Below are 24,300 nucleotides of genomic sequence, written 5' to 3'. Positions count from 1 at the left end.
TTTTGAAAAATCGTATCTCACTCTTTGTATGTCCAAAATTGGAAAACTTGTACCGTTGGAAACTACTTCCAAAGTACTAAAAGTTCCTAAAATACACTTTTCCATGATTCCAGATGGAAGATATTCGAATTTTGACTTCAAGGTGCGGTTTTGGCTATCAAGACAGTTTTAGGGTTGGTTTTTGGCCAATTTTGAAAATTCGGCAAAATTCGTACAAAGCGAAATAGCCTCTGAAATTTGGAACTCAGATAGAATTACAATCAAAATTTTCAACACAACAAGCGGAACATGAATTGGAGTTTTAAGCACCAAGATATGGTGGCTCAAAGTTATTGAAATTTCCCTATTAAACAAGAACTTTCCAGATTAAAACATGGACTTTAAGGCTTTGGTTGGGCATCAAAATGAACTCGGAATTTCACTAAATTTGGCAATATTACACTACCATACAGGGGCTATTCCACTATCAAATCTCATATAAATTCGTTCAGAAGGTTAGTTAACAAAGTCACTAAAGTTTCCAAGTTTCCAAGACAAAACTGCCTTGTACTTCCATTTCCCTTTCCTAAAACTTTTGGCTAACAAAAACTTCTCAAATATGGTTCATTTGGGTAGACATTGTCTTAAAACATCCAATATACATTTGGTAGGTGGTTAACATCAAGAACTTCGAAACAACAAGTCCCAATCAAAATTTAGGCATCCCACTAGCCACAAGGGGGTTTTTCATCACTAAGTCAGTTTCGGATTTTGGCCACAACTAATTCAATTCAATTTGGAATTGACCTTGGTTAGTGGCGTTGAAAATTATATTCATATGGCTACAATTTCTTAGAAGAAATCATTTTAAAAATCTGTCCACAACTAGCTCATATCTGAGCATAAAGTCGCAGCTCATCACAAGGCTTCCAGTATAGACACAAAATAGGACAGGCATGTTCAAACAATTGGCATTATTCACTCAGGTTGAATCAGGGCATGCATTTGGCTCCATTGGAAAACTGGGAATTTTTAGTTTCTAATGCCGTAAACGACACTCAATTTCGACGTCGGGGCAAAGAGTTATGGTCGAAACAAAAACACTGCCAGAGCAATACGGGAAAAATTCCAGTTTTGATGAACTTTCGAAATCACAACATTTGGCCAACTAAATCACGTAATTTTTTGTGGAAACCTTCCACACAGCCCACACAACATATATACATCATAAACAAGTCAATTGAACCTAAAAAAAATGCTCTAAGGGTCACGGCATTGATAGGGGCAAAAACGGAAAAATTTTCCTCTTCACTTCCTTTGAGTTTCCATCCATAATATCACTTATTTCTACTAAATTAAGCACTAATCCAACATTAATAACATCAAAACTTATTAAATCAGTCTATCAAACCATAGTGGGAGTTCATAGAGCCCACATACCAAATTTCTAACAATTTAAAACTACCCATGAGAATCCAAGAGTTTATGAGTGGAATATAACTTCCATAAACTAAGATTTTGGTAGTTGATCATTGTTTACCTTCCTTGATGAACAAAGCAGAAATTTTTGGCCTCTTGAAGCTCAAAAAAACCGTGAGATGAAACTCTATTCCTAGCTTGAGGTGATCTCCAAATGGTTAGCAAAGTGTAGTGTGAATTTGAGTTGGTTTGAGCAAGAAATGAAGTAGGAAATTGAAGAGCTCTTTGGTTCCTTTCCCTCCTTGATGGCCAGCTATTTGGAGCAAGAGAGAGATAGAGGTTTTGGCTGCAATTGAAGCTTCCAAGAGAAGCTAAAATGTGTGGCTCTAGATTGGTTCAAAAGTCAACTCTCTCTCCCGCGAGTACGCGCGGGTTTCGTGCTCGATTTCTCACGAGTTTATTTCACTTGTGCACTAAACCTCTAATGTACTTTCACTCATATTACTATTATTCACTCTTAATGTCACGCCCCACATCTCCCCAAGGCGAACCAAAGGGTATCCGCGGACGCTTGCCCATCTCTCGCCAGGACTCAAGCAATTCCATTCAATTTAAAACTGAACTAAACACTTCGAAGAGAGCAACATGAATACAAACAATGCGGAAGCATTCGAACTTACCAAGTCACTTAACAGGTAACCAGTACATCGGGTAATCATAATACAACTTTAAATCCTAAATACACGTCAGGGCCCAAACTTTTCAAATTTACAATATCCAAAAGTACAACCCAAACCAGGGCCTAATCAAAATATAGCAGGAGTCTTAACAAAAGTACAACGAAGGGTTTCTCCATACTTCTCCAAGATTCGGTCCTATTAAGGAAAACAAACTATAGGGTGAGCTAAACGCTCGTGAGGCCAATAACACACATGCAAGCACTTTGTTCAAATAGCAATCCCAAATTTTATAAATAAAACCATGTCCTTTCAATAATCAATCATTCGAACAGGAAAAGTAATTAGAAACAATTCAAGGATATAGTAGCTCTCAGGAGCTAAGTTCCACTCGCTCTGACGATGTCATTCGTATACCTTCCCGCGTTGACCCTCCTGTCAACCGGGTCGGTATTTCCATTTCCGTAGATCACCACTTACTTCCCTCCGTCCACCGTACACCTCAAGGGCCCACAAGTCATTTATAAGGCGATACTTCACGAGTATGCCAAGCAAGACCTCTCATTAGGTCGAGCTTATATATATCTCATGGTTAGCCCAAGTCCCCGACCAAGCCCATTGCCGGCTCGAGTCTAAGGTTGGCCTATGAGTTTGGGCGTCCCCCATTCATTTGAAAGTCGAGGAGGTTCACTCCAACGACATATGTAATCATAACATAACATTGCATTTCATTCATTCATTCAATACGTTTCATTCATTCAATACATTTCAATCATTCATTTGAAATTAGAACGAGTGTGATAAAGTACACACCCGCCCTTATTTTCTTAAAATTCCAACAATTACCACAAATAAACATGTATCAAGGATTCACACACTTGACACTCACCGAGCAATTCAATAAGAATTATTTTCTGGGAGTTCAAGTATCCACAGTAAGATCCTCTTGAATGTCTCCTTGTGCGCCTGGCAATTAATAGTGGATAATCACTCAATAATCGAATTATCAAGGAAGATTGTACACTAGTACAATCTAAAGATTATTTCACAAAAGGAACCTCAATTACTCGTAAATCGAGGTTCAACTTGCCTTTTATTATGTACAATATTATTTGAGTTTTTATCATGAAAATCGAGGGCAAAACGTTTGAATAATACTAAGAGAATTAAGAGTTTTGAAAAAACTCCTTTGCCTTGAAAATTGAGAAATTTCAGTTTTATCCTAAATCTTTGAAAATTCGAATCTCTCTCGATATAAGCCCAAAACTGGAAAGCTTTATACCGTTGGAAACCTTTTGGAAAGTGCTAAAAGTTCTTAGAAGACACCTTTCCATGAATTTAAGTGAAAAGTACTCAAAAATGAGCTTGAAGATACAGACTCGGCGTACAAGGCAGAATTAAGTTGGATTTCGGCCAACTTTGAAAATTCGGTACGATTCACACGTTATGAACCGGCCTCTGAAATTTGTAACTCAATTAGTGTTGCAAGTGAGGTTTACAACAAAGCAAGTGAGGTTTACAACAAAGCAAGCGGATCAAGAATCGGAGTTTGGAGTACCGAGATACGGTAGCTCGAAGTTGGGGAAATTCAAGACTGGAGAAGAATTTCCAGATTTGAACCTCCAACACTAGAAATTTAATTAGGTATCGAAACGAACTTGGATTGGTACCAAAATTGGCAGTATTTTACTCCTATATGAAAGGTACCGCTCTATCAAATTTCAAGAAAAAATACCTTCGGAAAGATAGTTAATTAGTCAACCAAAGTTCAGGAAAAATTCTAAGGCAATCTGCCTTTTGACTTTCATTTCCCAATTCAAATCGTTTAACCAAGAAAGCTATCCAACCATGGTTCATTGGTGAAATAAAGGTCTAAGATACATCCATGATACCTTTGGTAATGGTTTAGTATCAAAATTTCAATTAATAAGATCACTCCCAAGTTTTTTTGTCCCAAATCAGTCCAAATATTACGTTTTTCCAAAACAGGGCAGTCCTCTTGTTTTAGTCACAACTCAATCAATTAAACTCGGAATGAGGCATGGTTTATGGCATTAGAAAATACATTCATAGGACTAAAAGTTCACAGAAGAATACATGTGAGTTATTATTCTATGTAATTGAGTAATAAAATGTCAAAATAAAATATTCTGAGTAAATGCCCAAATAAATAATTAAATAAGTTAGAAATAAGAAATTTAAATAAGTAAATTTTTGCGAGTCCTCATATTATTTCCCCCTTAAGAAAATATCGTCCTCGAAATTTACACTTAAAATAACATCATACCCCTTAATAGTCGCGCCTATCGGATCAATCAGTAACCCATATCTCACAATTTCTATCCACCTCAATTGTAGTCAAACTTTGATTCTATCTTATGTATCTAGGATTTTGTAAAAGTGTGAATTGTACTAGGGTCACTTAGAACTTCAGATAGACAATGAAAAGCAAGAATCATACCTTCAATGACCGTAGCAGAATTGAAAACCTGGTGATAGCCTAATGCATAAACCCTAACTGGTGCTTTAGATCGTCTTCCTCCAGCACTAGACTGCTTAGCGGCTGACTTTTCAGACCTTTGGATAATACCTCCTTCTTTTGATACGGTTGGGTATTTCGATATCTGGTGCTCGGTACTACCGCAATACAAGCGCTTCCCTTGTTTCCTGAAACAATCACTCTCCGTATGGTTGAACTTGGAACAATAACCACAAACAACTTGGGGAGCCACCGATTGACCACTTGGAGGTGTCCCTCTCGATTGACCTTGTCCATTGCGGTCTCATCTTGATTGAGTTCCTTTTGGCGTGATAGATATCTCCACTCCACCTGTTCCTTTTCTCTTTTTAAAAGGTGGGGCACCTTATCTACCTGTCCAGAAGGGTTACTAGGAGTGCCCCTTTTTTTATCATGAAAGTCTCGAACTTGCAGCCTTGCACTCTCAACTCTCTGCGCTTTTTCTAAGACTTCAGTGAACGTAGAGATTTGGGCTGCTGCTAATCTCTCCTGAATCTTCACATTAAGTGCTTGTACAAAGTGCCTTATCCTCTTTCATTCATTAGTCACCAATTCTGGGGCATATTTAGAAAGTTTAGTAAATTTTCCTTCATATTCGGCTTGTGAGAACCCTAACCTACCATAACTTTCTTGGCCTTTTTGCTTATTTTCTTTTCCCATTTTTAGTGAGAATTTGTTAACCCTTTTGTTTAAACAATGGAAGGTTCATTGTTATGTGCATTTGTGTGTGAGATATGTGTATATGTGTATGTGTTAGAAGTGCGGTTGAACGCGGCAATCGAATTCGGAAAAAGAAGAGAAAATTTTGGAAAATTGAAGTGGCCAAATCCGGCCGGAAATCCGGCCAGTTTCTGGCCGGATAGCTGGCCGGATTGCCCTGCAGTTTTGAAAAAAAATTTGTTTAGCCTCTGCCTCATATCCGGCCAAGAATCCGGCCTGTGACGTGTCACAGCCGGTCAGAGGCTTTGACCGGCTGTTTCTTTCATTCTTATCCCACCTTTTTGGTCCAAAATATCTCATTTCTTCCCTGTCCAGCCGTGAGCTTTGAGAGCAAAGAGAGAAAAACTCTTCAATCTTCATCTTTGATTTTTGCTTCAATCTTGAAACTCCACCAATAGATTTTTAATTCCCTCCATACAAGTGAGCTTCTTGGAAGGTTAAAGCTTTTGGGTGGAGTGATTTTAAAGGGGAGCTTGGAATTGCTAGTCTTTTTGAGATTGTGAGGTAAGATGATTAAGAAAGTTCTTTCTTGCTTTGATTATGGTATAGCAGTGATTTGTGGCGGTTATACATGCTATATTGTGAAGTATTTCATGGGTTTAAGGAATTTATGGTGAGGTTTTATATTTAATTATGATTTTTCTATTTGCATTTGATTTTGTCTATGTGGCCATGTATGATGAAGGGGAATGTTATAGAATGAGGCCATTTGGTGTAAATGATGGTTAATTGCAAGAAAATGTTGTTTGGAAGGAAATTTGGAAAAGTTAGGGTGTCACACCCTTCAATTCTGTCCGGCACTGTTCACCCTAGTTAGAGGCCGAATTGGCCTTTACTTAAAACATGAAAGTTGTAGGTATTGATGTGTTTGAGGTGCCTGTAAAATTTCAGGTCAATTGGAGTAGTGTAGAGTGAGAAACGTCGAATTTACCCCTGCTGCTCTGGTTTCATCCGAACTTGGGAATTGTTGCAGTAATTAGCTATTTTGGCTAGGAAAACTTCTGAACTGGTTGTAGAGGTCTTCTAATGAAATGTAGCCTGATGTCCTAGCTATCATTTGGCTTTAGAATCAATGGATTTGGACCTAAGTAGACCGAATTGTAGTTCGTTAACCAGAAAGTGGTTTGTCCACCTGTTTTTGCGGTTCTGATCTGGTATCTTGTATTTTTGACCTAGTTTCACTACAAACTGGACTGAGTGATCTTCTACATTGTTGTAGCACTATCTCTTAGCTTCGAAACGGTGGGTCTTGCACCCTAATCCAATAATCATAGTGCCTTTAGTGCCATTCCCGCAAAATGATGTCAAGCATTGTTTTATCTGAAAATGTTTCTAGCTTGCTTTTCATAGTTATTGTTGTATTTATATGACTTTAAGCCTAGTGAACGGCTTTTGGACATGAGATTATTCTATACGACATGTTGGGACTGATTTGAGAAAAATAATGAAGCCATTAATGGCTGGAAAAATAGGTAAACACAAGGGACATGCCGTCTGTTTATTTTCTTGTAAAATGAATAAGTTAAAGTGGTTTTCGAAAATGTATTTTGTATCATATTGAACGTATTTCCTTGGAAGCGTCTTCGGGTTTTTGAATAAAGGATCGAAGACTAAATTTCTATTCGAACTCGTATATTGTCTTTGGCAAATAGTGTGACCGTTTTATCTTTTGAAAACATGATACCTCTTTCGTTTCAAACTTCAAATGGTCCTTAAGCCTTTCCAACCGATAGAGGTATGAGTTCGGGTTTTAACGGCCACAAGTGAATTGCTTTTAAACAAGGTTTTAAGTGTGGAGGTTAAAGTATTGTATCCTCCTTTTTACATGATTTTTATCAAGGCATTGGTTATTTTATTGGCCACTTGAATAAATATGTTTTCGAGTCACATAAGCAATTCCGAAAGAATGTTTTCTTAGCCCCTCTTCTGGAACTTTGAATTGTTTTGAGTCAAGTGTTTCCTTTTAGAGACTTTATAACCCTCTTGGTTTGGGTTGCATTAGGATTATTCTTGATTACGGATCCAAATGCCTCTTTACACTTTGAAAGTCTTTTATACGTTTACTCGCGAGTAGTCGGGTATTTCTTGATTTCATCTAAATCATGCTAGATGAATTGTAATGTGATCTTTGTGGAATTTTAGGTTTCATTGGTGATTGAGAATTGGGCGTTGCTTTGCGGTTATAGGTGAGTGTTCCTTATTTGTTATATTTCCTGATTATATGGCTTGTTTGAATGATTGATAACATGTTAAACGCTTTCAATGATTGCTAAAATGATTTTCGAGGCGAGTGTGTACTTTATCGCACTTAGCCTAAATGATTGTGAAATTTTAATGATTGAGCGATTGAAATGTTAATTGTGCATGAATGTAGGCCTTCGGGCTGAACTGGCCATTGCCCCTTGTTACCGGTCGTCTCGAGCCAGTCGGACTCAGTCGAGCGATTAGGAACTTGGGTGAACGATCCGGTATATTCGAGTATTACCCTGTAGGTTGGTGGAGCCTGGCCAAAAGCCAGGGACGGGGTGAATGAAATGAATGAATGAATGAACGAGGGGTTTTACTTATACAAAATGCATTTTCAAATGATTGAAGAAAGGAGAATGGAAGGAGAATGAATGAATGAATGAATGAACGATTGGCTCCTTGTGAGCCCGTATCCTTTTAATGAATGTGTTTATCGCTTTATTGTACTTGTATCGTGAATTGTTGTTTACATGCATTTGTTTCTCTTGTTGCCTATGTGTACGGAACCTCACTGAGCTTTCCAGCTCATCCCTTTAGTTTTTGTTTTCCTTAGCAGGGGAAGACGTGCGAGGACGGAAGCTACGAATAGATTAGCCGTTTTAGTACTTTGGTTTCTTTTGTAAAGGTTCTCACCCTAGTGCTTGGCACGGGCTGGTTGTATGGTGAATTGAGAACCTATATTTTGACAGTTGTACTTCCATTGAGACAGTAATGTATATAAGTTTACGTTTAAGTTTGGAATTATGGTTATTTCGATTGTTTTGTGGATTTTCTTATCTTTTCTTATAGTAACTGACTGAGTCCCGGCGAGAGCTGGGCAGGCGGTCCGCCGATACCCTGGGGTACGCCCTAGGGAGAAGTGGGGCCGTTACACGGCTACACTAGAAGTTCCTTGCCTCAACTTTATGAATTCATTTTCCCTATTCTCTTGGACCAAGTGTGGCAGAAATTTCTCATTAAATATCCTCGTGAATTTTTCCCAAGTCCAAGGGATCTGCGCTCTTTCCCACTGGCCCCTTATCAATTCCCACCAAACACGTGCCACTCTCTCAAATTGGAAAGTAGCAAAATTTACTCACTTATCTTCGGTATAGTCTAAAGCAGCGAATATATTAGTCATTCTCTCTAACCAGTTCTCAGCTGCCTCGGGGTCGGGCTCTCCAGTGAATTTAGGTGGGTTAAACTTCAGGAACCTCTCTAAAGCCCGATCTTCTCCTCTATCCTGGCCCCCGGGCTGGTTAAGTAGTCCTGGACCGTGTCTCTCGACTAACTGCTTAAGGATATCAGTCATCTTATTAATGCCAATAGCCACTTGATTACCCTCTAAATTTTCTTGTCCCTGAGTCGGCCTAATTGCCGATCCCTGATCATCCCCTTGAGGTTGGGCTTACCTAGACCCTCGCCCACGACCTCGTCCACTCCTTCGTCCATCCATAGTTCTAGTAGTGCCTAATGCACGAAATAAAAGTGATCACGCGAGAAATTTCTTAAAACAAGAGCTGATCTTGAAAATATCAGAGATAACAATAATTAACATGTATTTACACTTTAAAGTTCATACAATTAGTAAGTCGGGGGGTATTACAAAAGTATAGCACACAAGTGCCACAAAAGGATTTTTAGTCATGCACGACTAAAGTAAAATCAAGCGCCTCAAAAGTAGACCATACAATTAAACAAAAATGTCTTGGCCTTGGCACTAGCATGACCGCCAACTACGTCAATCCTTTATAACTCTAGTAGGTCTGATCTTCTCATTCATTTCCGATTTATATCAAGCATTAGGATCCTATTAAGTTACATAGGACCATCCATCAATCTTTCTCTACCTCTCTCTCTTAATTATTGTGTCATCTTAGCCAAACGACTATTGGTTTCCTGTAACTATTCACGTGAAATATCGATTCATTCTTTTCCCCGCAAATGGAGATCTCAAGTCCTTAACATTGCCCTCAACTCTTAAGCATTCGGGTACAAGAATCCGAAATAAGATAATTCACATCTCGAGCTGGCCAGCTCCAAGAGTAAATCACCATATTTGAGATTCCTACCCAACATACATATCTAGTGTTCCCCAATATAACGATAAAAGATTTATACCTATCACATTCATGATTCACAGCTTACACTCCAAAAGAGTACTTAAACATTTACTCATTCATATGATAAGGACCATAATACTATTTGGCCCAAACTCACCCCGCGCAGATACCACGCGAAGTGGCTCTAATTTTTTTTATCCCTACAAGTGGTCACTTAACTTTCAAACTAGTCCTACAGTCCGTCATCCTAAACTTCAAACCTGGGATACACTACAAGATCTGAAACTTAACCTCTGATACCAACTGTGACGTCCCCCACTTCTCCCAAGGATGAACCCAAGGGTATCCACGGGACGCCTGCCCAGATCTCACCAGGACTCGAGACAATTCCAATTCAAACCTAATCTAATACTAACAATGAAAGTCGGAATAAAAGTACGAAGTCATTTTCATATATAAATATCCAGTCTTACGTCACAATTTCAAATTTACAATCACTTTTTCCCAAAATATACAACATCTAAAAGTGTCTAGTCGATTACAATTAAAACACTAATATAAAAGGGTCTCAAGTCGGCATTTGTTTAACTCCTTCCAATCGGGTTCCTGTTAAGCAAAACAAACTAATGGGATGAGCAATACTCAGTGAGGCCAAGAAACACACATGCAAATACATAATCTAAATAGCAACAACAATTACATTGTAAATAAAGCCATCAAATTCAAAAAATTCATACTTCGAATAGGAAAAATAAACAGAAACAATTCAAGGATACCGTAACTCTCAGGAGCTAAATTCCTCGTAGTCTTGTCCAAGCCTTGATCACATCTCATGTTGACACTCCGTCAACCACATAAGCAGCAAGTCTATAGATACACCACTTTTCTTCGAATCCCGTCATCGTTACACCCCATTACCGGGCCTGCTCATCAAAGTTTTGATAATACTCGAGTATATCAAGGCAATACTGCGCGAGTAATGCCGAGCAAGATCTCTCCAATAGATCATGCTCTATGAATATCTCATGGTTTGCTAAGCTTATCGACCAAACCCATGCTGGCTCGATTCACAAAGTTAACCAATGAGTTTGGGTGTCCCCCGAATATGAATATGAATACGAATATGAATATAAGTTGAAGAGCAACGCTCAAATCGACGATTCCAAATAGGAATCACAAATAGGAATCACATATACGAATCACATTCACATTACCATGCACAAGTCAAATATGAATTCACATAGGAAAATACGAATATAATTTCATTCGAAAGAGAACTAGTGCGGTAAAGTACACACTCGTCTCAAAATTTCAAATTCACATAACGGATAAGAAACAGTTAACCACTTAGGACAAATTCATGCACTTGACACTCACCAATCGAAATAAGAAAGTGAGTGTGTAAATAAACCTTTAGGTGTTCCCCTCGAGATCCTCGTGAAGGTCTCCTTGAGCACCTGAACAAACAATAGTTATCTATTATACACTATCACTTGAAAATCCTTTCTTATCAAGAGAGGGATTGTACACTTGTACAATCTAGAAAATACCATGGAATGGGGCTTTACTTGCTCCAAATTCAAGATTCAAAAGTAGAGTTTATTAACACAAGGAAAAACTGATTTCTTTCATAAAGACAAGTCCAAAATGTTCAATTAGTATTGAAGGGTAGGGAAGAGTTTCAAAAACTCAATTCCCATCAAGTTTGAAAATTTTCGATTTGAGGTTAAATCATTGAAAAATCGTATCTCACTCTTCTATGTCCAAAATTGGAAAACTTGGTACCGTTGCAAACTATTTCCAAAGTACTAAAAGTTCCTAGAAGACACTTTTCCATGATTCCAGATGAAAGATATTCGAATTTTGGCTTCAAGTTGCGGTTTTAGCTATCAAGACAGTCTTGGGGTTGGTTTTTGACCAATTTTGGCAATTCGGTAAAATTTGTACAAAACAAACTAGCCTCTAACATTTGGAACTCAGATAGAATTACAATCAAAATTTTCAACACAACAAGCGGAACACGAATTGGAGTTTTGAGCACCAAGATATGGTGGTTCAAAATTACTGAAATTTCCCTATTAAACAAGAACTTTCCATATTTAAACATGGACTTTAAGGCTTTGGTTGGGCATCGAAATGAACTCAGAATGACACCAAATTTGGCAGTATTACACTACCATACAGGGGCTATTCCTCTGTCAAATCTCATACAAATTCGTTCAGAAGGTTGGTTAACAAAGTCACTAAAGTTTCCAAGTTTTCAAGACAAAGCTACCTTGTACTTCCATTTCCCTTTCCTAAAACATTTGGCTAACAAAAACTTCTCAAATATGGTTCATTTGGGTATAATTTGTCTAAAAACATCCAAGATACATTTGGTAGGTGGTTAACACCAAAAATTTCGAAACAACAAGTCCCAATCAAAATTTAGGCATCCCAAAAGCCACAAGGGGGTTTTTCATCCCTAAATCAGTTTCGGATTTTGGCCACAACTAATTCATTTCAATTTGGAATTGAGCGTAGTTGGTGGCATTGAAAACTACATTCATATGGCTATAATTTCTTAGAAGAAATCATTTTAAAAATCTATCCATAACTAGCTCATATCTGAGCATAAAGTCGCAGCTCATTACAAGGCTTCCAGTACAGACACGAAACAGGACAGGCATGTTCAAACGATTGGCATTGTTCACTCAGGTTGAATCAGGGCATGAATTTGGCTCCGTTGGAAAACTGGGAATTTCTAGTTTCTAATGCTGCAAACGGCACTCAATTTCAATGTCGAGGCAAAGAGTTATGGTCGAAACAAAAACACTGCCAAAGCAATACGGGTAAAATTCCAGTTTTAATGAACTTTCGAAATCACAACATTTGGCCAACCAAATCACGTAATTTTTTGTGGAAACCTAACACACAGCACACACAACATATATACATCATAAACAAGTCAATTAAACCTAAAAAAATGCTCTAAGGGTCACGGCATTGACAGGGGCAAAAATGGAATAATTTCCTTCTTCACTTCCTTTGAGTTTTCATCCATAATATCACTTATTTCTACTAAATTAAGTGCTAATCCAACATTAATAACATCAAAACTTATTAAATCAGTCCATTAAGCCATAGTGGGAGTTCATAGAGCCCACACACCAAATTTTTAACAATTTAAAGCTACCCATGAGAATCCAAGAGCTCATGAGTGGAATATAGCTTCCACAAACTAAGATTTTGGTAGTTGATTGTTGTTTACCTTCCTTGATGAACAAAGCAGAAAATTTCGGCCTCTTCAAGCTCAAAAAAAACCGTGAGATGAAACTCTATTCCTAGCTTGAGGTGATCTCCAAGTGGTTAGCAAAGTGTAGTGTGAATTTGAGTTGGTTTGAACAAGAAATGAAGTAGGAAATTGAAGAACTCTTTGGTTCCTTTCCCTCCTTGATGGCCAGCTGTTTGAAGCAAGAGAGAGAGAGAGAGGTTTTGGCTGCAATTGAAGCTTCCAAGAGAAGCTAAAATGTGTGGCTCTAGATTGGTTCAAAAGTCAACTCTCTCTCCCGCAAGTACGCGCGGGTTTCGTGATCGATTATTCTCGAGTTTATTTCAGTTGTGCACTAAATCTCTAATGCACTTTCATTCATATTATTATTACTCGATTAATCGCACGTGCGAAAACGCGTACTTCCGATTTGTGCGCAATAAAGGGAAATTTTCAAGAAATTCTTAAAATGATAGCATCACTAACTAATACTTGAGTACTTAGACCTAAAAAATACCTATTTCAAAACAAATATACAAGTCTCCAATTTTTCAACCTTATTGTGTCCTCGATTCGATCATTGTCTCCAAACGCGTATTCGCTATTCTTACTTAACGAGTTTTCAAAAATTAAATTTTGAAACTAGTCACTTTAAAAATACATGTGAGTTATTATTCTATGTAATTGAGTAATAAAAGGTCAATATAAAATATTCTGAGTAAATGGCCAAATAAATAATTGAATAAGATAGAAATAGGAAATTTAAATAAGTACATTTTTGCGAGTCCTCACATCATCTCCCCCTTAAGAAAATTTCGTTCTCGAAATTCACACTTAGAATAACATCATACCCCTTAATAGTCGCGCCTATCGGATCAATCAGTAACCCATATCTCACAATTTCTATCCACCTAAATTGTAGTCAAACTTTGATTCTATCTTATGAACCTAGGATTTTGTAAAAGTGTGAATTGTACTAGGGTCATTTAGAACTTCAGATAGACAATGAAAAGTAAGAATCATACCTTCAATGACCGTAGCAGAATTGAAAACCTGGTAATAATCTAATGCATAAACCCTATCTGGTGCTTTAGATCGACTTCCTCCAGCACTAGACTGCTTAGCGGCTGACTTTTCAGGCCTTTGGGTCATACCTCCTTCTTTTGATACGGTTGGGTATTTCGATATCTGGTGCTTGGTACTACAGCAATACAAGTGCTTCCCTTGTTTCCTAAAACAATCACTCTCCGTATGGTTGAACTTGGAACAATAACCACAAACAACTAGGGGAGCCACCGATCGACCACTTGGAGGTGTCCCTCTCGATTGACCTCGTCCATTGCGATTTTCTCTTGATTGAGTTCCTTTTGGCGTGATAGATATCTCCACTCCACCCGTTCCTTTTCCATTTTTAAAAGGTGGGGCACCCATATCTACCTGTCCAAAAGGGTTACTAGGAGTGTGTGATGCCCCGAACGAGTGAGTATGAGAAACCGAAAATTTTTATATATTTTCTAGACGTTATTTTATTTTCTTGTCTATAATTTTATGCTTTTCTTCAATATATTAATTTCCTATACATTTTTATAAGGGAATATAGTTTTCAAATTATTTTCTTGATACAAGTTAGTCCACGTTAAGTTTGAAGTGTATTATGGACGTGGGACCCGCTAGTGTGGTAAATACGATATATTTTTGACAACTTGTTGGAGTTTCGTATTAAGTGATGTTATTTTACAAGGTGTTAAGAGATAATTAGAGATTACTTAGATGGTTAATTTTGGAGAGACAAAGGGATAAAAATAAACTTAAGAAGGGCCAAGTGTCGCGATCCGATTGGAAGTTGACTTGCCTAACTTTTATTTCACTTTCCTAAACTCCAATTTTGACCAACATTTTCTCATTTCTTTACCCTTATTAGCTGAGACATGTAGAGAGAAAAGAGAGGAAAAACCTTCATCTTGTTACTTCAATTCTTGCCCAAATCTTGAGTTCCAACCGATTAAATTGCAAACCACTCCATAAAACTTGCTAGCTAGGGAAGGTTAAAGGTGTTGGTGGAGTTGTTTTGGAGGAGGAAAGATTAAACTCCTACTTTTCTTGTGGTTTTAAGGTATTTTGCCAAGAACATCCTCTTTACTTCAATTCATTGCTTATTAGTGGTTTTTAGTTGTTTTAGATGTTATTTTGCGGAAGATTTGGTGATTTCTATGGTGGTTTGAGAAAATTCCAGATTTTAGGAAATCTTGTTTTCAGTTCTGCCCGTTTCTGTTTGCCTATGTTAGAGGCCAAATTAGGCTTAGTACAAAACATGAAAGTTTTATAGAATGATGTTTATAGTTGCCTAAAAAATTTCAGCTCAATCGGAGCAATGTAGCTTGCGAAAAGACCAAAATACCCCTACTGCCCTGTTTCTGTCTGAAACTGATAATCAGCTTATGTAATTGGTTAGTTTGACCAGGAATATTACTGAATTGGTTGTTGATATCTTCTTAAGAATTATAACCATGTATCTTAGCTTTCAAATGGCTTTGGAATTACCTGAATTGGAGTTGTGTGTACTGAGATATGAGTGAATGAATAAGGATTGCTAGTTGAATTTCACAGTGAGCTTCGAACTGGAAAATCTGGAGTTATTTTGGTAAATTTGACCTCGTTAGGGTGAGAACTGGACTAAGTGGTCTTCATGAAAGTTGTAGGTCTTTGTCTTAGTTTCGAAATGGTATAAATTTCATTCCAATCCGACAGGGTTAGCTTCACTTATGGATATTGTGCCGAAAAGTATTAAACGGAACTTTATACGTTAACTGCGATCGTTGCGGAAAAGTTACGCTTCAGGGAATAAATTTCGGTTTCTAGGGTTTAATTGGGGGTTTTTCTAATGGTGGCTCTTATGTTTCTAATTAGCTTTGATTGAGGGACATTGTGGCCCAATTGGATATATTATATTGCTTATTAACCGTATGTGTGATTGGTAATATATTGTAGGTTGGAAATGAAGTATTTATGGGGAAATGGTGTCCGAACTTTGAAAATGTATGATTGCTTTGAGTTTGTGATTTAGGGCTTGGACTCAGGCAAGATAATGATATATGATGGATGGTTTCTGAGCCGTGGAGGTGAGTGACTCTAAACTGTTTCCAAAGTTACTTTTGAACGTTTTCTTGCATTATTTACTCGATTTCATATCATGAGTGTGTGCATGTGGTCCATGACATGTTTTGGCTCAAATGAATGCTTGGAATTCGTGTGCTGGACACCAACGTCTCCACCACTTCAATGGGTTCATGACATTATCTGGAGCACCAACGTTGATCCCTCTTACTGTTAAACGTTAAAGGATCTATTTGAGCGTTGGGTGTTTAAGTGCAATGATTTCACTGGCTCACGAGAGCAATAAACGGATATTTGATTACTGAATCATGACATCATCGAAATGCATTATTGGGAAATATATTTGAGTACTGATTTTACTGGTTACTCACTGAGTTTTTAGCTCACCCCAAAACTATTTTATTCCCCTCCACAGGGCTCGTGGCGAAGGAAGGCTTGTAGTACATATTCACATGACTGGATGGCATATATCTTGTATAGTTTGGATTTGGAATCATTTTATGTATAGTTGGGAATTGTTTCCGCTTCACTTATGACATGTAATTATTGGAGAATTTGATGTATATATGAGATTTATCTTGTAATTTATTTGAGGAATGTAGTGATCGACTGAGTCCCGGTGAGAGTTGGGCAGGCGGTCCGCCGAACCCTTTGGTTCGCCTTAGGGGGAGGTGGGGCTGTCACAGTTGGTATCAGAGTTTAGGTTTCAGATTTCTGTAGTGTATCATAGGTTTGAAATTTAGGATGCCAGACTGTGGGTTTGGTTTGAAATATCAGAGATTCTTGTGGGATGTCTTGACTTGATTGGTACAAGATGGAATGTCGAGGACGACATTCTTTTAATGAGGGGAGTTTGTGATGCCCCGAACGAGTGAGTATGAGAAACCGAAAATTTTTATATATTTTCTAGATGTTATTTTGTTTCCTTGTCTATAATTTTATGCCTTTCTTCAATATATTAATTTCCTATACATTTTTATAAGGGAATATAGTTTTCAAATCATTTTCTTGATAAAAGTTAGTCCATGTTAAGTTTGAAGTATATTATGGATGTGGGACCCGCTAATGCGGTAAATGCGATATATTTTTGACAACTTGTTGGAGTTTCGTATTAAGTGATGTTATTTTACAAGGTGCTAAGAGATAATTAGAGGTTACTTAGATGGTTAATCTTGGAGAGACAAAGGGATAAGAATAAACTTAAGAAGGGCCAAGTGTCGCGATCCGATTGGAAGTTGACTTACTTAACTTTTATTTAACTTTCCTAAACTCTAATTTTGACCAACATTTTCTCATTTCTTTACCCTTATTAGCTGAGACATGTAGAGAGAAAAGAGAGGAAAAATCTTCATCTTGTTACTTCAATTCTTGTCCAAATCTTGAGTTCCAACCGATTAAATTGCAAACCACTCCATAAAACTTGCTAGCTATGGAAGGTTAAAGGTGTTGGTGGAGTTGTTTTGGAGGAGGAAAGATTAAACTCCTACTTTTCTTGTGGTTTTGAGGTATTTTGCCAAGAACATCCTCTTTACTTCAATTCATTGCTTATTAGTGGTTTTTAGTTGTTTTAGATGTTATTTTGCAGAAGATTTGGTGATTTCTATGGTGGTTTGAGAAAATTCCAGATTTTAGGAAATCTTGTTTTCAGTTCTGCCCATTTCTGTTTGCCTATGTTAGAGGCCGAATTAGGCTTAGCACAAAACATGAAAGTTTTATAGAATGATGTTTATAGTTGCCTAAAAAATTTCAGCTCAATCGGAGCAATGTATCCTGTGAAAAGACCAAAATACCCCTACTATCCTGTTTATGTCTGAAACTGATAATCAGCTTATGTAATTGGTTAGTTTCACCAGGAATATTACTGAATTGGTTGTTGATGTATTCTTAAGAATTATAACCTTGTATCTTAGCTTTCAAATGGCTTTGGAATTACTTGAATTGGAGTTGTGTGTGCTGAGATATGAGTGAATGAATAAGGATTGCTTGTTGAATTTCACAGTGAGTTTCGAACTGGAAAATCTGGAGTTATTTTGGTAAATTTGACCTAGTTAGGGTGAGAACTGGACTGAGTTGTCCTCATGAAAGTTGTAGGTCTTTGTCTTAGTTTCGAAATGGTATAAATTTCATTCCAATCCGATGGGGTTAGCTTCACTTATGGATATTGTGCCGAAAAGTATTAAACGGAACTTTTATACGTTAACTGCGATCGTTGCGGAAAAGTTACGCTTCAGGGAATAAATTTCGGTTTCTAGGGTTTAATTGGGGGTTTTTCTAATGGTGGCTCTTATGCTTCGAATTAGCTTTGATTGAGGGACATTGTGGCCCAATTGGATATATTATATTGCATATTAACCGTATGTATGATAGGTAATATATTGTAGGTTGCATATTATATTGTATATTGTATGGGGAAATGTTGTCCGAACTTTGAGAATGTATGATTGCTTTGAGTTTGTGATTTAGGGCTTGGACTCAGGCAAGATAATGATATATGATGGATGGTTTCTGAGCCGTGGAGGTGAGTGACTCTAAACTGTTTCCAAAGTTACTTTTGAACGTTTTCTTGCATTATTTACTCGATTTCATATCATGAGTGTGTGCATGTGGTCCATGACATGTTTTGGCTCAAATGAGTGCTTGGAATTCGTGTGCTGGACACCAACGTCTCCACCACTTCAATGGGTTCATGACATTATCTGGAGCACCAACGTTGCTCCCTCTTACTGTTAAACGTTAAAAGATCTATTTGAGCGTTGGGTGTTTAAGTGCAATGATTTCACTGGCTCACGAGAGCAATAAACGGATATTTGATTACTGAATCATGACATCATCGAAATGCATTATTGGGAAATATATTTGAGTACTGATTTTACTGGTTACTCACTGGCTCTCAAGTAAACTTAGGTGGGTTAAACTTCAGGAACCTCTCCAAAACCCTATCTTCTCCTCTATCCTGGCCCTCGGACTGGTTAAGTAGTCCTGGACACTGTCTCTGCTAACTGCTTAAGGATATCAATCATCTTATTAATGGCAATAGCCACTTGATTACCATCTAAATTTTCTTATCCCTGAGTCGGCCGCCGATCCCTGATCATCCCCTTGAGGTTGGGCTTGCCTAGACCCTTGCCTACGACCTCATCCACTCCTTTGTCCATCCATAGTTCTAGTGGTGCCTAATGCAAGAAATAAAAGTGATCACGCGAGAAATTTCTTAAAACAAAAGCTAATCTTGAAAACATCAGAGATAACAATAATTAACATGTTTTACACTTTAAAGTTCATACAATTAGTAAGTCGGGGGTATTACAAAAATCTAGCACACAAGTGTCACAAAAAGATTTTTAGTCATGCACGACTAAAGTAAAGTCAAGCGCCTCAAAAGTAGGCCACACAGTTAAACAAAAATGTCTTGACCTTGGCACCAGCATGACCCCCAACTAAGTCAATCCTTTATAACTTTAGTAGGTCTGATCTTCTCGTTCATTTCCGATTCATATCAAGCATTAGGATTCTATTAAGTTACATAGAACCATCCATCAATCTTTCTCTACCTCTCTCTCTTAATTATTGTGCCATCTTAGCCAAACGACTATTGGTTTCTTGTAACTATTCATGTGAAATATCGATTCATTCTTTTCCCCGCAAATGGAGATCTCAAATCCTTAACATTGCCCTCAACTCTTAAGCATTTAGATACAAGAATCCGAAATAAGATAATTCACATCTCGAACTGGCCAGTTCCAAGAGTAAATCGCCATATTTGAGATTCCTACCCAACATACATATCTAGTGTTCCTTAAGTATTACGATAAAAGATTTATACTTATCACATTCATGATTCACAGCTTACACTCCAAAAGAGTACTTAAACCTTTACTCATTCATATGATAAGGATCATAATACTATTTGGCCTAAACTCACCCCGCGCAGATACCACACGAAGTGGCTCTGATTTTTTTTTTTATCCCTACAAGTGGTCACTTAATTTTCAAACCAATCCCACAGTCCGGCATCCTAAACTTCAAGCCTATGATACCTTACAAGATCTAAAACTTAACCTCTGATACCAACTGTGATGCCCCCACTTCTCCCAAGGACGAACCCAAGGGTATCAGCGGGACGCCTGCCCAGCTCTCGCCTTGACTCGAGACAATTCCAATTCAAACCTAGTCTAATACTAACAATGAAAGTCGGAATAAAAGTACAAAGTCATTTCCATACATAAATATCCAGTCTTACGTCACAATTTCAAATTTACAATCACTTTTCCCCAAAATATACAACATCTGAGTTTCCTTTTCTCTTCTCTCTAAAAACCTTCTTTCTAAAAAGCGTAGTTTGTTCGTGAAATCACTTAGTTGGCATGGCTGCCCTTCACCCATCGGCTGAGGGGCAAAGGTCTCCTACGGAAAAAAAAATCCTTTTCTCAACTTTTCTCACAGCCTTCTACATCACCTATCAAAATTCAGCATGTGTCTGTTTACAAGGGTGAAGCTGCGGTTATTTTCTCTAGGGAAGATGTGGACAAACTTGCGGCACCGTTTAGATGGACTTTGGTTGGAAAATTTTCTCATGGAAGACCTTCATTGGAGGATACTCGCAAATTCTTTTCTTCACTAAATCTGAAAGACCAAGTTTCCATTGGTTTGATGGATTATAGACATGTTTTGATTAAGTGCACCGCTGAAGTAGATTTCAACAGGCTTTGGATGAGAGGGATTTGGCAATTGGGTAAATATCTGATGCGTGTATTCCGATGGACCAGGGAGTTTCATGTTCATAAAGAGTCATCTCTGGCTCCAGTTTGGGTAGATCTTCCTAACTTACCTATTCATTATTTTGATAAACATTCTTTGTTCTCCATACTTTCTCCAATAGGAAGACCTTTGTTCTTGGATTCGGCAACGGCTGCTGGGACACGACCTAGTGTGGTGAGGGTCTGTGTGGAGATTGATGTATCGAAGCAAGTTGTACCGAGGGTCTGGATAGCTGTTGAAGAAGAATCAGGTTTTTGGCAAAACATAGTACCAGAGAATCTGCCGTCATACTGTTCTTGTTGCTGGAGATTGGGTCATTTGTCTGTCGACTGCAAGAAGAATTTGACTGAGCCTCAATCCAAGCGGCTACAACATGGTTTATATTCACAAATTCACAAGGACTCCATGCTAGTAACCAAACAAATGCATTTTCCTAATGGGAAAGTTACTGATGAAGTGCCAGTTCTTGGTATAATTAAGGATGAAGGGACATCAGCCGATGCAAGGGTGAAGAATGAACGATCTGTCCAGCTCGAAAACGAAAGGAAATTAATGGATACTGATGTGGGTTTACAAACACAAAATGTGAACAATGATTTTTTGTCAGAATGTTCAGATCGTTCACATGAGCACAATACAATTTTTAATGAGAAACATTCTGAGAATTTGACATTAATAGGTGTGGATGACAATGAAGGAAACACAATAGCGGTTACAATGAAGCCTCCTCTATCTGTTCAACAAGCCATTGATGCAGAAACAGTAGTGACCGAACATGGAGATACTGATGTGGGATTACAAAAACAAACATTGGATGCTGCTGGACAAGTACAACCCATTTTGGGTGATGGTTTGAAGAACATTATCCAAGACCATGATTGTGAAGGGTCCCAGATGGTAGTGGATACTACTTTGACAGATTTACAACAGCAAAGGGCCGAAACAAAGGAAATGGCCGACACTCAAATAACTTATAATTTCAACAGCCATGATTGTGAGGGGTCCAAATCAATTGCAAAGGAGTATTATGAAGCTGCTCAACATCACAAGGCCGACACCAATGCACTTAACAATCTTTTTGTTGATTTATGTGGGGACGAGTCGGACAACTTCACTTCAAATATGCCGAATGAAGTCATATTGCCAACTAGTGTTGGCGATTTATCTCCACACCTGGTTGAAGCCCATGACAAGTCCTTGGATCCATCAATAAATCCGTTAAACATTGACCAATCTGTTGTTGACGAGAAGAATGGCCGACAAACGAGAGGCAAAGGTGTGCGGATTATTGTGCCATCTGATAGACAATTACGGTCCACAACATCATTCCAAAACTCATTCTAGGTTCTTTCTAATGATTAGTGGTATCTTTTGGAATATTAGAGGGGTAGCTAAAACCCCTAATTTAAGAAGACTGATTAAATTGGTACGATTTCATCATGTGTCAATTTGCTGTGATTTGTGAACCAAAATTAGATGTGTCAAAATTAGATTTGTGAACCAAAATTGAGTCCATCCGTCTAAGGTTATCATTTGATCATGCCTTTGTTAATCTTTCTGGTGATATTTGGATATTTTATAGAAACCTTTTTGCATGTTCCATTGTGGGTAATTCGGATCAACACATTTCCATACATGTTCAGAATTCATTCATATCTAGTCCAATTATCATGTCGTTTGTCCATGCCAAGTGTTCAGTCGAGGAGCGTCGAGAATTATGGTGCAATTTATTAAATGATAAACCAATCTCTCTTCCTTGGTGTATTGGGGGTGACTTTAATGTCATCCTAGGTGCTCATGAAAAAAGCGGTGGTCGTCCATTCACAATAGCGGGGGGGGGTGGATTTCATGTCTTTCATGGAGAAGGCTGGGATTTTTGATATAGGCTTCTCTGGAGCTAGTTTCACCTGGTCTAATAATCGGAGAGGTAGAGCCAGGGTTTCAAAGAGGTTGGACAGGTTTCTAATTAATGGGTCGTGCTTGGATATTTCAGATGTAATTTCTGTGATTCACTTGGCAAGACATCCTTCAGATCATGCACCGTTGAAGATTTCTTTTGCGGCTCAATCAGACAATAAGCCGTGGCCTTTCCGTTTCTTGAATATATGGACTACCAAACCCGAACTCTTGGAGGTTATTCGACAAGCTTGGAATCAAGATATGGTTGGTTCTCCGTTGTGTGTATTGTGCTCCAAATTATTGGCAACGAGGAGGGCTATTCAAGTATGGAATAAACAACACTTTGGAAATATATTTGATGTTGTGCGATCTACGGAAATGGCAGTCCAACGGGTAGAACAAGTTGTGGATCAAAATGTCTCCGAGGAATTTCATGTTCAGCTTAGCAAGGCTCAGGCGGAATTATGGCATGCACTACCAATTGAAGAACAATTCTGGAGTCAAAAGGCCAGAATAAAATGGCTTGCAAAGAGAGATCGTAATTCAAGGTATTTTCATACGGTTGTTAAGCAGAGACGAGCTCAAGGAAGGATACACCGTATCAAAAATTCCAATGGTATTTGGGTGGAGACGAATGCTGAAATAGTATATGAAGCAATAACATACTTCTCAGATATTTTCACAACGGGCACTTTATAGTCTTCTACTGATTTACTGCATTTAACCCCGCCTATGATCTCGAAAAACGACAACGACAAATTGGAGAAATTACCCTCAATTGAGGAGTTCTATCGAGTTGTGAGATCAATGGATGGAGATAGTGCTGCGGGCCAGATGGATTCACTGGCAAATTCTTTACATTTGCATGGGAAGTGGTCGCCCAAGATGTTCATAATGTAATACTCAGGTTTTTTTGTGGGGCAGAGTTATCTCGATTCATCACCTCTACCTCTATTGTGTTAATTCCCAAGACGACAAATCCTCAAGATTTCTCTCAATTTAGGCCAATCAGTCTTTGTAATTTCTTCAACAAGCTAATATCCCGGATCTTAGCAGATAGAGTGGCTTCTATATTGCCAAAAATTATTTCTCCCCAGCAAACAGGCTTTGTGAAGAGCCGTAATATAACAGACAATTTTCTTTTAGCTCAGGAGATAGTATCGGGCATTGGAAAAAAGAAGAGAGCTGGAAATGTGGCAATGAAACTGGACATGTCTAAGGCATATGACCGGGTGGCATGGGATCATATTATTGGTGTTCTAAGGAGATTTGGTTTTGGGGAAAGATTCATTGATCTTGTACGGCGATTGATTTCTAATGTCTGGTTTTCGGTCATTATAAATGGGTCAACCCATGGTTTCTTTAAATCTTCAAAAGGATTACGTCAGGGTGACCCTTTATCGCCTGCATTATTCAGTATAGGAGCTGAGGTTTTGTCTAGAGGTTTGAATAATCTTGCCTTGCAATCGGGATTTGTGAGCTTCAAAATTTCATACACATGCCCTTCTATAACACATTTGGCATTTGCGGACGATGTCCTCATATTTGCCAATGGATCTTCACATTCTTTAAAGGCCATCATGCAAGTACTATAGGTGTATCAAAGGTGTTCGGAGCAGTTGATAAATGTGCAAAAAAGTTGTTACTTGGTTCATCCATCCTTGTCACTGGCTAGAA

At 38.1% G+C, this 24,300-nt stretch overlaps 1 protein-coding gene across 1 annotated transcript; it reads left to right on the top strand.

Annotated features, from left to right (window-relative positions):
• The first annotated feature begins 22,581 nt into the window (after window positions 1–22,581).
• LOC113714092 (uncharacterized) lies at window positions 22,582–23,322 on the top strand. Its single transcript, XM_027237890.1, has one exon. The coding sequence runs from the start codon at window positions 22,582–22,584 to the stop codon at window positions 23,320–23,322; it is 741 nt and encodes a 246-aa protein (XP_027093691.1).
• Window positions 23,323–24,300: the final 978 nt, after the last annotated feature.

Source organism: Coffea arabica, chromosome 10c (genome assembly GCF_036785885.1).
Source record: "Coffea arabica cultivar ET-39 chromosome 10c, Coffea Arabica ET-39 HiFi, whole genome shotgun sequence".
Lineage (NCBI taxonomy): Eukaryota > Viridiplantae > Streptophyta > Magnoliopsida > Gentianales > Rubiaceae > Coffea > Coffea arabica.
This window is presented reverse-complemented; position numbering and strand designations above follow the sequence as displayed.